The 16,988-nt window shown below is 55.4% G+C and overlaps 3 protein-coding genes across 3 annotated transcripts; 2 read left to right on the forward strand and 1 right to left on the reverse strand.

Moving 5' to 3' along the window:
* Nucleotides 1–1,777: 1,777 nt before the first annotated feature.
* On the forward strand, nucleotides 1,778–7,681 carry hxt1 (sugar transporter). Its single transcript, XM_006967527.1, has 3 exons — nucleotides 1,778–6,084; nucleotides 6,140–6,726; nucleotides 6,784–7,681. Exons 1-3 carry the CDS (start codon nucleotides 5,786–5,788, stop codon nucleotides 7,542–7,544), a joined length of 1,647 nt encoding a protein of 548 aa, XP_006967589.1. The 5' UTR covers nucleotides 1,778–5,785; the 3' UTR covers nucleotides 7,545–7,681.
* A 471-nt stretch (nucleotides 7,682–8,152) lies between these two features.
* Nucleotides 8,153–9,544, reverse strand: TRIREDRAFT_4996 (uncharacterized protein; the record flags this gene model as incomplete). The annotated part of the gene is made up of 2 exons (XM_006967515.1): nucleotides 8,153–8,366; nucleotides 8,424–9,544. 2 exons carry the CDS (start codon nucleotides 9,542–9,544, stop codon nucleotides 8,153–8,155), a joined length of 1,335 nt encoding a protein of 444 aa, XP_006967577.1.
* A 2,821-nt stretch (nucleotides 9,545–12,365) lies between these two features.
* Nucleotides 12,366–12,932, forward strand: TRIREDRAFT_109967 (uncharacterized protein; the record flags this gene model as incomplete). Its single annotated transcript, XM_006967561.1, has 1 exon — nucleotides 12,366–12,932. One exon carries the CDS (start codon nucleotides 12,366–12,368, stop codon nucleotides 12,930–12,932), a length of 567 nt encoding a protein of 188 aa, XP_006967623.1.
* Between the last annotated feature and the right edge of the window lie 4,056 nt (nucleotides 12,933–16,988).

Raw genomic sequence — 16,988 nt, forward strand, 5'->3', positions numbered from 1 at the left:
ATCACGATATCTCAACGAGACTGGTTTCCCAATGGCAAAGAGCCGTAACGACGATATTCACTTACTGCCAAAAGACGAGGTCTAGGCGTGTTGGCAGATCAGGAGCTCGTCAAAGGACAAGCGGGAGATGATCGATGCTCCGGAATGCGAGGTCTCGGATGAGACAACGGTCCAGCACGAGAGCCATTGTTCGCCACGTGTCGGGGTATCACCCTCCAGGTCGGGACCGTACATGAAGTACTCATGATTTACATGCGTGTATGCGTGTCTTGACCGTGTATCGTATGTAAGTGAAGCTTTGAATAAGCAAACCTCGGCAAACCCACCGTTGGCCACATGGCGTGGCAGCAGGATGAGCTAGCATCCATCCCTGGACAGGCCCGATTGTGGTGTCACTCCCTCGCCGCCCAGCCGACTTGGCCGTGGAGCTCGTGCCGCTTTGCACCGACATCAGGGGCCCTGTTGCACCCATACAGAGCAAACACGCCGGTCAAGCTCCAGGGTCCGGTCCCGACCAAAGCAGGCGCCGCGCCGAGCATCAGCGGCTCTTCGTATCGTGACGCGGCGTCATTGTGGCGGTAATAGCTCTGGCGGGATAGAGATGAAGGGAGGGATGTTGTAGGGCATCGCTTGCGCTACTCGATGCGGCCAAGTCCGCCAACATCGTGGGCCACCAGATGAAGCCGTGGCTTGCCGCTTGCGAGCGATGCCCAAACAGGAGATGCATCGGGCTGGTGGCTTGGTGTGGCGCCCCTTTACCTCCGAGACCAAATGAACGGCGCCATTCTGCTTGACATCCAAGGGCGTGAACGTGTGTGGATGAGCCCGAGCCTGACGATGTTACAAGATCTGACTTTGGCGAGATCCTCGAGGTAACAGCGAGCGGGGAAGCGAGATGTCCATGCTATGCTGCAAGATTGGTAGCTGTACGAATACTGTGTAACTGCAACTTTGGAGATACCTATACTTTGTAAAGGCGAAGTCAAAGGGGGTTGATCCAGAGAATCTGTTGGCTCTGTCTAGCGCAGACATCCCTTCGCATCCATGGCATGATCCAAGCCCACGCTCGCTCTGCGAGTAGACGTGCGGAGACGGCATCGAGAGGGTCACAAGATGGTTGTCATTGGCCGTGTCCCCAACACGGGTGGTTTGGCCACGCGGTTTTAAGACTCGGAAGCAAGCTTAAGGGCGCGATACAACGTTGTACGGTACCAGCCTTTGCAAACCAGGCTCGAGTTTCGACTAGGAGCACAGGCAGCGCGGCTCTCGCATGTCTTCACACCGCAGCTGGTATTTTGTGCAGAGGAGTTTTGTTTTGGTATTTGCCTTGTAAGATGCTCGGTCCACGGAATTACTATTCCATTCTCCTCAATCCATGTCAGTCAAGCTGTCAGCATCATACAAAAGGCCGACGGAAATATCATCGGAAACCCTCATGTACTCAAAGTCAGGAAAGGAAGACATAATATTACAAGAGCGGAGAAGCATCGAAGACTGAAGATCCGCTCCAATGAAACACGGCCCGGGCAGCCAGGATGTGGTGTGCCTCGCCTCGTGTTCGCACAGTTGCAGCTCAAGAGGCTGCTGGTTGATCATCAGGAAACATGATCGGAACTGAAGCTTGTGGCGGCTCATGCCCGTGCACGGTAACCGACGGCCCTTTCGACTGCACCAAGTACACGTATCGCGGCAGACCAGCACTGTGCATGAAATGAGAGAGGGCCAATGAGGGCCCCTGCTGGGCTAGCCGGGGTATGTGCAGCTAAAGGATCAAAGCCCGCGGAGGTATAACTCTATAGAGAAGCGACAGAGCTGCCTCGGGAGTTGATTGGCCGCTCGGCAACATGCTGCTTGCCGTGAAGGGATTCTAGGCGAGGCCAGGCAGTGGTTGATTGCCGTCGGCTGGTGGCCTTGGGGTCTCTGGTAGAACTAGCAAGCCGGTCGGACGAGGCTGGTGTTGGCGACGTCATATAGTCCGAAGAGCGAGGAGTTGTCAGTATGTTGAAGTTGGGTGAATATGTCATGTGATGGGCTGGTGTTGGATTGGAGTCGTAGATGTATTAGAGAGGCGTCGTGTTATGGATCGGTGGTTAGCACAGGTGACAAAGACGATGGGCGATTGGCGAAGCAGAAGCATTCCTAGGCCTGGGGAAGCTGCAGGGCTTTGGCCGCCGCTGGCACCGTGTCAACCACACCGTCCCTAGATGCAAGCATCGCATCCAGGCCATGTGCGACGTCTCCAACCATGACATTGACGTGTCAGAAGTCGTGCGATACTGTGCAATCTTGTGTTGCATCGGATCATCGCGGTGGAGAGAGAGAGAGCTGAATTGGAGAGAGGGATCCAAAGGGGAGCTTGGATTGTGCTCCCCTGACGACTGGCCCTGGTGAAGGTGAGAGAGAGCGTGAGAGCGGGAGCGGATCGGCAAGGCTTGAGCAAGGACAGGCGGAGCGGAGGAGAGAAGGTCGGTCGAATCAGCAATGCGGAGCTGGAGCCAGTGGTGTGACAAACAAACGGCCAAGAGTGAGGCTATACTGAACTGAATAGTGTGTATTATGGATTTGTAAAATATTAGTAGTACAAAACAGAGCAGGACCAGGCAAGGGGGACAAGAACAGCAAGGCCATGGCTGGATGATTGGTTGGTGACTGTAGACGGCTGATGCGTGAAGGAGGAGAAAAGATTCATGCTGGATGTTCAATTTTGGCTGGAGTGAGTCTGTCTATGCCTGGTCATGTGCATGTACGAGTATTGCTTGTGCCTGCCGTTTGAGTGCGGTACTGTGCAGATGGCATCAGCTTGATACTGTGTGGCCTCCTTCGCAACAGGCGATCACTGCCGTTCTGAGTCGGTGATGGACAGAGGAAAGAGCGTTCGCCGTATTTGCTGCGGGGCAGCAGCCTGGGGTTTGCGAGTCAATTTGACGAATAACGCCGATTGTTTAGATGGGGTTTTCTGTTCCTGTTCTTGCCCTCTTTTTTTTGGGTACCTGTATGTAGTACCTGGGGTTTCACTGGGGCCTGAGATGAGATGCCATCATCCCCTTTCACCAGGAACACGGCGGTAAAGACGACTTATCTTACGCTTTACACTCATACTGACGAAAGCGACCAGACTCTCTACTACAGCTCTCATAGACCAGCTGCTACCACTACCGACTGCCGCTCGTCTGCATTGCCGTGCCAAAGCCGGCGGAGGATAATCTGAGCCAGGGCGACGTCATTTGGCCAAAGCCGGGGAAAGTGGAGAGCCCACTAGCCAACCGCCCAGGCGCTTCTTCAGTGGCGCCGAGGCCTAACAGGCCCTGGGCGTCGGGAGCTAGGCCGCGAGCGGACAAGGGCGGGCTTGGGCGAGCTTGAACCTCCATCTTTTGGACAGGCCATGATGACAATACACGTACCTATCTACGAGCAATATGGAGGAGCCAGGTCTATTGTTCGGCTGCTCTTGGGCGTGTATGTTCACGGATTACCCATATGTGCAGACTACCTACGTAGGTGCTATTAGTAGGCGTTAATATTGCTACAATAATCTTACTCGTACTACCAGGAAAAAGGCCCTGCTGGTAGCTGTAGAGACGGATTGAGTATTGAAACGCCGGTACATACCTCTATGGAGGACAGACAAGGATGGAGCGAAAGCGCCCCCAAAACAGCCAGAAGAGAACATAGCACCACACACCACACCGCAGCAATATGCATGCACGTCAATGGGTGCTTGCTCCTCAAGTAATAAGTCTCGAACAGAACAGAGATGCTGCTGATAAATATCCTCGACAAACACCGGCAACTTGCTGCCGAGCGCCCAGCGCAACACTCGTACTCTCACAACAGCCAGTCTTCTTGGCAGACCACATCCTCGCTGAACTACCTACATCTGTATTATCGCCTTCAGGCGACCAGCTTCTAGTGGCCATCTAGACGAACCGAGTCCAGTCCCCCCTCCCCCCCAATTCTCACGCCCCTCCTCCCCCAACGGCCAGACTCTCGGCGACATGCAACCCCCCAGATGACCCCGGGGGGACGCTTGCAATGACCCAAATGGAACCGGCCGGCGATCCTCCAGCATGGGGCTTAGTTCGGGGCCGGGTTGGCACGAGCTTTTCCAACTCTCGCGCCGTGGAAACAGACGTTGAACCGCGATTCTACGTGTAACAGTGATCCGTACCATTGTCTTTCGCGTCTCATTATTGGCAGGACCAGCAATGGAAGAAGCATGCGTAAAACTACTAGTCATAATACATACACGTGAGGAGTCAGAGCTGGAAAGCTCAACAACCGGGGCCCCAAGGATTCAGAAATGGCAAGACTTCGGCCTGTGTGACGGCGGGTGGTGTTACCGGCCTTGATGCCATGTATGGAAGTACATGTAGGGGCCTGTGTTCGTGCTCGTACAAGGACTGCTCGTAATGGCACCACGAATGGCGGAGCTGATGCTTTTTTGCTGCTGTTAGTCGAAAGGATCATGAGCGGTGATGCTGCCGTACGTGACACGGCCTGTTGCTGCATCGATTGGGTTTGCAGGATCGTATCATGTGCAGAATTGCGACTTGATGTTGGGCACTTGGATGATCCTGAAAGCTGAGGCACAAGCGAGAAGATCACCTCAACTGTTGGGAGGTACCTACAGAACAGAACAGTCAGTACACTTGTTGGCACAATCATTCCACCACACTTCTTGTCAGGTGTCGGTCATCGATCCCAGATTGTACTCATCCTCGCACCTCGTACCCCAGACAGCCACACTACCTGAGTATTGAACCAATACTATCCAAGTCCATCCCCAGTCCCAATAATCCTGGGGACACAGACATTGAACCAGAAAATACCAGGTAAAAAGTTGGAGGGGAGGCGGGGGAGCAACTGGCAAGCTTTTAGGCCCTTTTTGGGGAAATGCGATTCTGGAGGTCAAGGGGGTGTTGAGGCCTTGTCCAAGGTACACAACGCCGGATGGGGCAGTACTCGAAGCGGCGCGTACAGGTACTTGCAGGCGCGGGCCATGCAAGGCGAGACAAGGCTTGCCAGCTTTGCTCCATCATCACCTTGCTTTGCCCATCCCGCATGCGACTTACACGCGCTCACCTCCCGACAGACCCCTGCGCGTGCGTGTACCGTTGCAGCAGGGCATCCCGCAAGCGTCAGTACCTGCTACCGCGGCAGCCATGTACTCGATACACCGTACCCCGGATCCTGCAGACGCAAGTGGCTTCAATGCTCCGAGCATCTCTCCTGATGGGACTCCATGGGGAAATCTCCAGGCCTGGGGCCAACAGCCTACAGGTAGTACTGCCTAGTACTACCTATGGACCTAGAGTTGGGCGAGCGTGCAGCAGCAGCAGCAGCAGCAGCAGCAGCAGGAGGAGGAGGAGGAGGAGGAGGAGGAGGAGGAGGATGACAAGGGACAGGGGTCGGGGCAAGTGAATCCGGTCTCGTTGTTGCTCTGCCCACCTCACTTCATGTTCCCACATGCCTGTCTGGCAGCAGCTTGCCCTGCTCTGCCCTGCTCTGCTCTGCCCTGCTCGAGCCAACCAGCCAGCTGCCCGCCATCACTCACTACCTACCTACCTACCTACCTACCTGCCTGTCGATTGGCAGCTGCTCGCACAGCTTCCGGCGTAACAACCACCCGAGCACACATATATAGCCCATCTCCCTTCCTCTCCTCCCCCCCAATCCCACTCTTCCTCCTCTTGAAACGCCCCCTTCCTCTTGTCCTCCCCGTCACCAAACCGCTCATGGTCACGGCCCCTCTCTGCAAGAGTATCAAAGAGTGACAGCCTCAGCCATGCCCATTGGCAACATCTACGTGATCGCCGGCGTGTCCGTCGTCGGCGGCGCGTTGTTCGGCTTCGACATCTCGTCTGTGTCGGCCCAGCTGGCCGAGCAGTCGTACCTCTGCTACTTCAACCAAGATGAGAATCCGCCCACCACCGTCGATGGCACCTGTGGTGGCCCGCGGTCCCTCGTCCAGGGCGGCATCACGGCCTCCATGGCTGCTGGGTCCTGGCTGGGCGCCCTGATCTCGGGTCCCCTGTCTGATCGCCTGGGCCGCAAGTACTCCATCATGGTCGGATGTATCATTTGGTGAGTTGAAGAAGAACCAAGAGGGAAGAGCATCACGATTGCTAACAGATGTCAGGGTTATTGGCTCCACCCTCTCGTGCGCTTCTCAAAACATTGGCATGCTCATTGTCGCCCGTATCATCAACGGTCTCTCCGTCGGTATCGAATCTGCTCAGGTCCCCGTCTACATTGCCGAGATTTCGCCTCCCTCCAAGCGCGGCCGCTTCATCGGCATGCAGCAGTGGGCCATCACCTGGGGCATCCTCATCATGTACTACATCTCCTACGGCTGCTCCTTCATCGGCAAGCAGAACCCTCTCGAGTACAACACTGCCTCGTGGCGTATTCCATGGGGTCTGCAGATGATTCCCGCCTTCTTCCTCTTCTTCATGATGATGCCGCTTCCCGAGTCTCCCCGTTGGCTCGCCCGCAAGGACCGCTGGGAGGACTGCCGCGCCGTGCTCACCCTCGTCCACGGCAAGGGCGATCCCAACCACCCCTTTGTTGCCTACGAACTGCAGGACATCAAGGACATGTGCGAGTTTGAGCGTCGCCATGCTGATGTCACCTACCTCGACCTGTTCAAGCCCAACATGCTCAACCGCACATTCATTGGTCTCTTTACCCAGATCTGGTCCCAGCTGACGGGCATGAACGTCATGAGTGAGTATCCCAGAAACACCCTCCTTTTGGGCTGAGCAAAGCTGACTTGGTTCTCAGTGTACTACATTGCCAACATCTTCTCCATGGCTGGCTACAGCGGCAACGCCAACCTGCTCGCCTCGTCCATCCAGTACATCATCAACGTGCTGATGACCATTCCCGCCCTGCTTTGGGTCGACAAATGGGGTCGCCGTCCCACGCTGCTCGTCGGTTCCGTCCTCATGGCCCTGTGGATGTACGCCAACGCGGGTATCCTCGCCACCTACGGTGAAGTCGTCCCCGGCGGCATTGATCACGTCGCTGCCCAGTCGATGCGTGTCTCGGGCGCCCCTGCCAAGGGTCTCATTGCCTGCACGTACCTGTTTGTGGCCTCGTTCGCGCCCACCTGGGGTCCCGTCTCGTGGACCTACCCTCCGGAGCTGTTCCCCCTCCGCCTCCGAGGCAAGGGCGTGGCTCTGGCGACTTCCGGAAACTGGGCCTTCAACACGGCGCTGGGTCTCTTCACCCCGGTGGCCTTTGCCAACATCAAGTGGAAGTCGTACCTCATCTTTGCCATCTTCAACACTGTCGCCTTCTTCCACGTCTTCTTCGTCTTCCCCGAGACGGCCGGCAAGACGCTCGAGGAGACGGAGGCCATGTTCGAGGATCCCAACGGCATCAAGTACCTGGGCACGCCCGCGTGGAAGACGAGGGTGGCCACGAGCCTCACGGAGCGTGCCGAGCACGGCGACATTGAGGCCAAGATTGGCCATGACACGGAGAAGCCTCCGGTCCACACTCACGAGGAGGAGAAGGCCAGCACTCCCCCTCCCCAGTAGATGGGGATGCGTGATGAGACATCTTGATTCCGATATGTAAGGGGATGTGATTTGTTGATACCCGATGGGAGGTGCTAGCGTTGCCAGATGTGCAGCGCTTAATAGTCGTCTATACCAATACATTGCAATTGCAGTCTATCAGTCTGTGCCTTGACTCGTGATGAACCCCTGAACCAATTGCTACCAATACATGTACGTGACGTGAAGATGAATGGCAGCGGAAGTGCTGTCGTAGGATGAAGTTCTGATATGACTAAGCTGGGACGTTGACATCTCATCGCCAAAGACTCGGCCTCATCCCCTCAAACAAAACAGAGAGACTCGTCTCATTTTCAGACATCTTGCTCATCGGAGAGTATATGTTGAAGGTTCTCATTCTATGTATAGACGCTATGTACTATCTATCCAAGTATTCTCACAGTCTCTGTATCTGTATCTGTATCTCTGTATCCAGTAATCCTTCATCATTGAAAAGCAAACGCCGTGCCATGCCATCCCACGCTCATATCAGCATTCATAACCCGACATCTCGCACATCATCAAATGCTCATCGCTTCTCTATCCCACCAAATCCGCGCTTTCGTTACAAAAAGAGAAAAGATACACTCTCATCGTCCATCATCCCAGCCAACCCACCTCCGAATAATATCATCCACAGTCCGCACCGCGTCCCTCGAAGCCTCCACCTCGAACCACTCCTTGTGCTCCCGCCCACACGTCTCGCACGCGCCCAGATCGGCGCGCAGCCCCATGCCCGTGAGCTCAATGTGAATCAGCCGTTCCACCTTTTTGACGTGCGGCGTGGGATGGGGCGAGGCGGCGCTCGCCGGAGACGGGGATCGACCGGCGCCCTTGGTTGCTGCTGCTGAATGCGCGGACGTGGCGTCGAACGAGGCCGGGTTGGAGGACGAGGACATGTATGGGTAGAAGCGGAGGAGCTGGATCGAGTGGCCGCACTGGCGGGACCATTGGTTCATGCGGCGCTGGACGTTTGCCGCGCGGCCAATCTTGAGGAGCATCGTCTTTGGCTTGTTGGGGCTCCTGCTGCTGCTGTTGGACTTCTTGCCCTGGTTTGCAAACGCGGAGACGACGTCGCTGGGCCGCCTGCTGGCTGCTGCTCCGCCGGCGCCGCGGGGAGGAGGCGCGAGGAGGTCCCTTGCGGCGTCGACGGGGGCCGGTTCCGAGGCGGACTCGGGCGTCAGCCAGAACATGTAGATGTAGCCCGGCTCGTCGGCGTCCGAGGGCGGCTTGGAGACCTCCGTCATGAGGGCGGACGTGGTGACGGCGTCGAGCGAGTCCGGGATGAGCGACTTGAGGTGGTACGCCGTCGGGGCGGAGGAGCTGGACGGGCGCGAGTGCGAATTGCCGGCCGGCCCCTGCGAAGAAGAATTATGAGGGGGGTGCAGCAGATGCGAGGGGCGCGCCGACGAGGTCGATGGCCGGGCGTACTGCGGCTGGACGGGATGCGGCTGCGGCCGGGGCTGGTGAGGCCGCGGGGCCTCGTCAACGTCTTCGTCAAACGAGGGGATGCTGAAGCAGAAGCAGAAGGTGGTGCTGGACTTGGGCTTGCTGGGCCGCTGCTGGTCGCCGAGCTTCTCGGGGTCGTACCGCCCGGGCCGGGCAGCGTTGATGTCGACCAGCCCCAGGCGATCCGCCAGCGTGTCGAGGCTGGAGCGCTCCTCGGCGATGCCTGCGGTGTGCTGCGCCGAGGGCCGCGGGCCGGGGCTCGACTTGCGGGAGCGGCCGGCCTGGTCCTTGTGCTGCCAGCAGTACGAGTCCTCCGTGTCGTCGCCGCCGCCGGGGGAGGGAGACGGCGCGAGCTTTGCGTTGTTGTTCTTCTTGCGCGTCTGCGTCTGCTGCTGGGAGTGGCCGGGCGAGCTGAGGAGGGGGCGGCGGCAGGGACGGCCGTTGGAGGTGATGCCGCGGCATGTTGCTTCGGGGTTGAGCGAGTCGTTGCGGGCGAGCATGGACTCGGGCGTGGTGCCGGAGAAGGAGGGCATCGTGAGGGTATGACGCCGTCCGTGGTGTTGCTCTCTCTCGCTGTGTGTGTGTGTGTTGTGCTTCTGTGTCTTTGTTCGAGGGGGAGGGAGAGAGAGGATTGACGTCCGTGTGTAGTCTTTGTCTCGTCCTTAAGTACGCGAGTATCGGCTGCTGCTTGCCGCCAGCTGCTGCTGCCCTATGATGCAAATCAGGCGGAATCTGCGAGACACGTTTCCCTTGCCCTGGTCAATCCAAACTCTTTGCTGTCTCTTCTTCTTCTTCTTCTGCTTCTTGTTCCGGCCCCTTCCCCCAGGGCATCAACGCATTTAAGCGAAAGAAATAGGTCGGTCGACAAGCAACAACAGCACAAGCCCCGGCCAAAGGCAAAAACGGCTGCGTGGTGAGCACTGATTCACCACCAGCGAGGGAAACCCCCCCTGGCAAGCGCCGACTCGCCCGTTCACCTGGCGGCAAATGGTTGGTGGCACGAGGGTCCCTCCGGCTGCTCTCTCTCCTCTCCCCCCTCCCCCCCGGTTCCCCCCAATGGGCTGCTGCCCTTGTGGCTGTTCCAGCTGCATTGCCCAAGCGGAACCTTGCAGGGACCCTGTCCTGTCTGCAGGCCTGCAGGCCATCGTGGATGCTGCTGAGGTGGCTGGTGGTGGATACGAGGGAACAGGTGAGGATGTTTTCTGTTGGGTGCTGCTGGTTTGTGAGCTATCGATGTTTGTAAGCTATCAGTTTTCAGGGCATTAGTTGGCCTGGGGCTGTTAGGCTGCTACCTAGCGGGCATTGGGACTCCAGAATGACCTCGACGGAGTCCTGAGTCAAAGGCTTGCAGACGTGGAGGATGATGATGAGGATGATGATGATGAGGGACATGGACAGGGATCTGCTGGTTGGGCTGGATCGAATGAAAAGAATTGCATCACGCTCACGCTCACACAAAAAGTCAATGTGTGCACCGCCATCGAACCGCCAGGCATCCTCGCTGCACCGCCACAGGCCGCGGCGTCCCCGGATCGCCATCCACTCACTCCATCTGCAAGCCCCTGAAGAGGTTTTTGTACGTTTTATCGATAGCAATACGACACACGCACATTCTCTCTCTCTCTCTCTCTCCGTGTCTCACTCCCTGCATTCATCGTCAACAGTGAGATTGATGAGCAGTTCGTGAAAAAGCCCAAAGCAGTGCCCGATTGGATCTGCGCGTTGCCCTGCAGTTGGGCGTTTCCACAAAAGACTTTGGGTGTCAGACAAGGCTGGTGCAACTGCATGTAGGTACACGTGCCTACCATCATATGTGGTGCCTCCAGCCTGTGTGACGCCCAATACCCAGAATGAGGGCTGCCCAGTTTCCACTTCACCAGGGACTCGGCCGTCTACAAAGGGTTGAGAGCCTGGGAATGAGATGAGGATCCCGACGATATCAGGAGCTTTGGTTGTCATGATTCTTTTCGTCATTGATCTAGAGGTCGAAGCTCCCAGCCAAGTCTAGCAACTACCTAATAGCTAGCCTGCGTACTTATCCATTGTTTGATGGTCTTTCAGCATTTCCAGAACACTTGCCGACCTCGAGAACAACAAAAGGACATGCATTAGCTTTTATGAGTCAAGCTTTACCTCACCTCGAGGGCCTCTTGCATTCAGGATCCTTCGATGGTCTCGTGCTTGTACTGCAGAATCTGTGCCCTTCAGGCTGCTGTATGCATGCTCTTGTCGCTGTGGAAATAAGCAGCAGGTGAACTAAGCTTCAAGAAGAGGGCTTCCTTTCGAGACCTACCCATACGTACCTTGATAGCCATATTTATTTATTGTTTCGGAAATAATGCCGTCGTGAAAAGAACAGTTCAAAGGATCTTGTCCAAGTCCTGTCAGGTTTTATATCAGAAGACATCGAACTGTGCATATGTTTGAAAACGTGTGTATGTGTATGTTTGACTGTCAACGTCCGCTAGTATGTGCAAAGGCGCCGATGTGTGCGATGGTTGAACAATCTGGTGTGTGCGTATCTGGTTTCTTCATACATGTCTCATCATGCCATTTGTCTGCCTAAGGTATAATGATGCGTGTGCTGGAGGTTCGCCGGTTGACCATATTGACTTTGCCTCAACTTTTGACGCATGCTACCTAGACTACGTTATTTGGTTGACGACTTGGATCATGATAGGCATACACGGTTGATGTAAGGTCATCCATCTTGTTCAATCATGATTCCCACCATCCAGTTAACTGTCCTCAGTCAGGCCATGTAGGTCGACAACACGTAGCTCAAGCAGATACACTTTACCCCATGACAAATACCTAGACAAGCTGGTCCGATAAACATGAGGAATCAATCTCTAATGTCCGTAGCCTCGCTCAGCTCCCCAAGTCCAGCACAAACGATCCGATACTCAATCGTTGCTCCACAAGCACAGCACAGATCATGCCGACGTTGTTCTCTGAGTTCCCTCAGCTTCTGTTCAGCATGGTGTTTTACCTGCCACCTCGAGGTCCATCCACCCTGCGATATCAGAGCCCTACCAACAACTCCTTCTCGCCACTGTACTACCCCTCGAAACCAAGAATCGAACAAGATTCACTCCGTTGGAAATCTGAACAAAGCCTTCGCCAATATGCGTATCCACGCAAACTGTCGGGCGTCTGCATCTCGACACCAACATCGAGGGTTAAATATCCCCCCTTCAACCCGCTTGTCTCTCACTGATCCAAATCACCACTCACTTTACTCTTCATTAATCTACAAATACTACATCAACCACTTCTGCTGCCTTCCAGCTGCATTTAGCAACTCCCACTTACCACTCCTTCACAAACATTTTCTCTCGCTCATCTTCCACCATGGCCACCACTCCTCTCGCCCGCCAAAAGACCCTCGGCTACTCCCTCCTGCTCTTCTCCTGGCTCTGGCACGCCCTCTTTGCCGCCTACTTCGTCGTCTTCTCTGTCTGGTCTCTCAGGGGCGCCTTCCGCACCTTTGACGACCAGTTCCGCGCCCTGCTCAACACCAAGACCCAGGCCGTCGTCATGTCCATCTTCTTCCTCGCCTACACCTTGTTCCACATCGCCGCCGTCTTCCCCAACTTCTCATGGGTCACTTCCCGCGAGGTCGATGTTGAGCAGGCCAGTCAAGCGCAGGGCAAGGCTCGGGTGTATGGCGTCGCGAAGAAGGCTGAGCACTTGTGCCGTGCGGCCCGCTACCTGATTGTGCTCCGAGTGGTTCTTGCTCTTGTCAATGGCGTTCTTCTTGCTGTTGTATGGAGGTGGATGGACAAGTTCCGTGCCAATGGCGACGATGAGAACGTTTTGTACTGCATTGCGATTATTGTTGTGTTGGCTATTGAGACTGTGGAGAGCTTCCTCAGTGCCGCCGTTTTCTGGCTCCCCAAGATTCTCCAAACTGCGTAGAGGTCTTGAGGATGAGCCGAGGCTCGGTCCTTCGATTGTTGAGACGGGTATTTGGGGTTGAAATTGAGCTGGATCTCGGGATCGATTTTGGGGGGAGTTGGCGTTTGGAGGGACATCTAGATGGATGCTGGCAGGTAGTAACTGTCAGTGAACACATTCATTCCGAATTTAATGGATGAATGCTCAGAATAGAGACTTCCAATATGTGGACTACCATGAACTTGCCCATCTTGGTGCGATACCAATGTTTCTTGTCGTTTTGTTGTCTGCTGATTTTCTCTAGGTGTTCTAGGGAGCACGATGACAAAACCTTCCAAGTGCCAAGTTGAGAGGGTGCTGAAGGTCCAGTCCTGCATGCGAGAGAGTAGACATGTATTGTCTAAGAAAATCAAGACGTTCAAACGGCTAAGCTGTGTGGACTAAGCATTATACAAAGAGACGAGTGGACGGTGCTTTGGGAAAGCGACTGAGAGCGCGTGGATATCAGAGTCCTGTGTCAGGAGGGCTTCACTCTGTAGAACAACCGCTTCGACCATGACTTTCAGATTGTCCCCTGCTCCTCGTTCAGTTTTGGGTACGAGTTTTTTCTTGAGCCTCAGCCTCTACGTGAATTTGGCGTTGTCACCAGACCTTTGGTGCCTGGGACACAATTTCGAGATGGGTTGTTCACGTGCTCGCTTGGCTTTTGAACAGGCACCAATGGCTTTCGGTGTGCACAATCTCTCTCTCTTGGTAGGTCATCAATGATTATCGCTGTGATATAAAGTTATTCTCTTGTCCTTCTCTTGTCTCTTCAAGCTATTGCATGTCGAGGTGTTTGTTCTTCGAAAAGGCTCGAGTGAGCCCCTGAGCCGTTGGGCCACCTGTGGAGCTTTTTCCGTTCTCGATGCGTCTTCGATTGTTGAAACGTTCAATATCCTATTTCAAGCTTCATAAACCGTTCAAACACCTTCAACTCATGCCCTGACTCTGTTTGACTCGTCTACAGTACTCAGAGCTCCCCCAGCTCTGTCTTGTCCCCAGCCTCGCACCCAGCCTCCTCCTTTCGAATGAGGAATCAATATCGAAAGCCATTGATATCTTGGCATTATACAAGCACTGCATTCACTCTTCCATTTATATCTCCACCTCCCATAGGCAGTCATAGGCAGCCATAGCAACAGCCCAGCAACTCGTGACCCCCTGAACGATTGGCCCGCCTGTTAACCAGCAACAAATCAGCTGCACGTGGCCAAAGTCCCCGAGAGTCAGCCATCCGCCAGAGGCAAGCGCGATGCATTCTGCTGCCTGAAGAAATCAATGGAAAGTCCCCGGACCAATGGGGTTGCCTCCCAGTTGCTCAGATTCACTCGTCAGGGCTTAAGCCCCAGCGCCTCCCACCTCCCGACGCACTCCTTTTGTTTCCAGGTGTTTCTCTTCCCACTTCTTCTTCCTCCTCCTCCTCCTCTTCTCCTTCATTTTCTTTCTTCTCTCCTCCACCATCCAACTTTCGCCCTCATCATCATGAACATCCTCCTACCCAGACTTCATCCACGGCATCAGCTCCAGAAGATTCATCATCATCCAAAGCTCATCCTCCCCATATTCATTACGATGTTGCATCACGAGCATCCTCGGTCGCAGCCACCCGTCAAACTGTGCTGTTGTCGCTGATCACAAGCTTGACATACGATGGCGACAATCTCATCCCACTCGTAAGCTCTTCCTGATCTTCTCCATCTACTGACACTCGCTAACCTCGTCCAGAACCACAAACAACACTCATGTGTCTCACGCGCTTGAACTATCTACCATATCGGCGACTTGGGTGACGATGGCTTGTGAACGCGAGTGAGCTTGGTCTTCTGCTGGTACCATACTGGTAGAAGACCAAGTTCTTGCAAGTCATAGCTCCCCATTGCCTGATTTACGTCTTTCGTGCTGGTACCAGACCGGCACAGGTTCAGGCCCAGGTCAAGGCCCAGGCTGGAGCTGACCGCTCCGCTTCAACATCGCTGGCTATCTGCTGGTACAAGACTGGCAGGCCGCGCAACTCAGGCCCACCATGTCGCTCTTTGTGCACGGTGAGTTCCCATGAACGAACATCTTTCAGGCTGAACAATGCTGACGAAGTCCAGCACGACCTCCTGAAAGATCTCCCATGCTGGTGCGAGACTGGCATGAAGGTACTTGTTTCGATCTGTTCGATCGGCCCTTCTGCTGGTACTAGACCGGCAGAAGACAAAGATCAAGTCGCAGCTCTCCCTTGTCGTCTCTATGAATTTTGTGCTGGTACCAGACTAGCACAAAGTTCGAGTTACAATCGTCCTTTGAGCTTCCACCTGGCTGGCTTTCCTGCTGGTACGAGACTGGCACAGGAATAGGCCCCGGCTCAGGCTCAAGCTCAGGCCCAGGCTAGAGCTGACCGCTCCGCTTCAACATCGCTGGCTGCCTGCTGGTACGAGACTGGCAGGCCGCCGCAGTCAGGCCAACAATGTCGCTCTTTGTGCACGGTGCACGGTGAGTTCCCCAGTATGGATATGCTTTTACATTTCATCATGCTGACGAAAACTAGTTCGGTTCATTACTGATTCCTGGTCTGTGTCTCGCGGATGGGCAGTCAGCGCACTCAGGGGTCGTGGCCTGAGCGAGCCAGCCCCTGACTTCGTGCCACGACACCAGTTGGACATGTTTCTCGGCCAAGGGCTCCCCTGCTGGTGCGAGACTGGCAGGGTCCCCAGCCTGAGTCTCCAATCTCATCCAACCAGTCCCCGCCGCTTCTCCGCCAAACTGGATCCCTTGGCCAGATTTCTGATATCCCCATGGGGGAGCCTCCCTGCTCTGCACAGCTTCCGGTCCATCCAAAGACCTCTTGCCCTCAACAACGTTTTCGAGCTCGCCCGTTTACGTTGCAAGTTGCGAGACTGGTCTTTCGGCTGGTACTAGACTGGCCGCCCCTCAGACTTCGCCAGCCTGTCTTCGCCAATATTCTTCATTATGACGCTGGCCTCTGGTAGTCGTGCTGGTTCTATACTGGCAGCTCCAGGGCCTTTTCCACCGCGTCTTTCCGACCTGAGAAACTGCAGAACATTCGCCAACTCTAAAGGGCTCGGCTGTCGTGCTGGTACAAGACTGGCCGACACCGAGCCCCTTCGTCACAGCCTTTCCGGTCTGCGAGAAGCTGGAGGAACAGCGACTCTCACTTTGGGCGGCCTGGTTGTCGTGCTGGTACTAGACTGGCAGGCCCAGGGCCCTTTCCATCACGTTCTTTTCTTTCCGCGAACAGGAAGACGTGTCCCCAACTCCGAACGGCTCGGTTGTTGTGCTGGTTCAAAAACGGTGGACAATACCACTCTTTTAATCGTCCCCTCCCGGTCTGCGAGAAGCTGGAGCACACACCCCTTAAGCTCGAGCGGCCTGGCCGTCGTGCTGGTACAAGACTGGCAGGCACCAGCGCCGGCTCATCAACCTGATGCCCGAGCTTTTCGTTTACAGCGTGCTGGAGGCACGTACGGCGGCAGGGTCGAGGAGATGCGGCGGGTCGGTCCTCCTGCTGGTACTATACTGGCAGGACGCTGGCTGCCGCAATCGTCCTCAGACTGCTGCCCCTACCAAGAGGAGCTGCGGGCAGGTTCTTTGACCACGTTGACCTAGCCGATGAGACTTGTCTCGCTGCCCTGGTGGTTCGCGCTCTGAGGCATTAGGGGTGGGGGGTTATTTGTGCGTCGGGGTCCTCTGCTGGTACGAGACTGGCAGAGGATCAATTGTGGTGACGATTCTAGGGGTTTGGGCGTTGGGGGGAGGATTTGCGTGTCGGGGTCCTCTGCTGGTGCGAGACTGGCAGAGGGTTCCCCTCATTGTCACAGTTGATGGAGTGTGGTGAGTTATACATGCTGTCCTATATGTAAAGAATAACGTTACTGACTGGATGCTTAGGCGCAGACACATTCACGTTTGGTGGCTTCGCCACATTGGCTGTGTCTTCTGGCTCAGGGAATCCCTTGGAGACGATGTTCCTTGCGGCTGCGTTCTCTCTTCTCTCCTCTCATCTGCGTCTTCTCTTCTCTCTTCTCTCCT

This window comes from Trichoderma reesei (assembly GCF_000167675.1).
Source record: "Trichoderma reesei QM6a unplaced genomic scaffold TRIREscaffold_18, whole genome shotgun sequence".
NCBI classification, from domain to species: Eukaryota; Fungi; Ascomycota; class Sordariomycetes; order Hypocreales; family Hypocreaceae; genus Trichoderma; species Trichoderma reesei.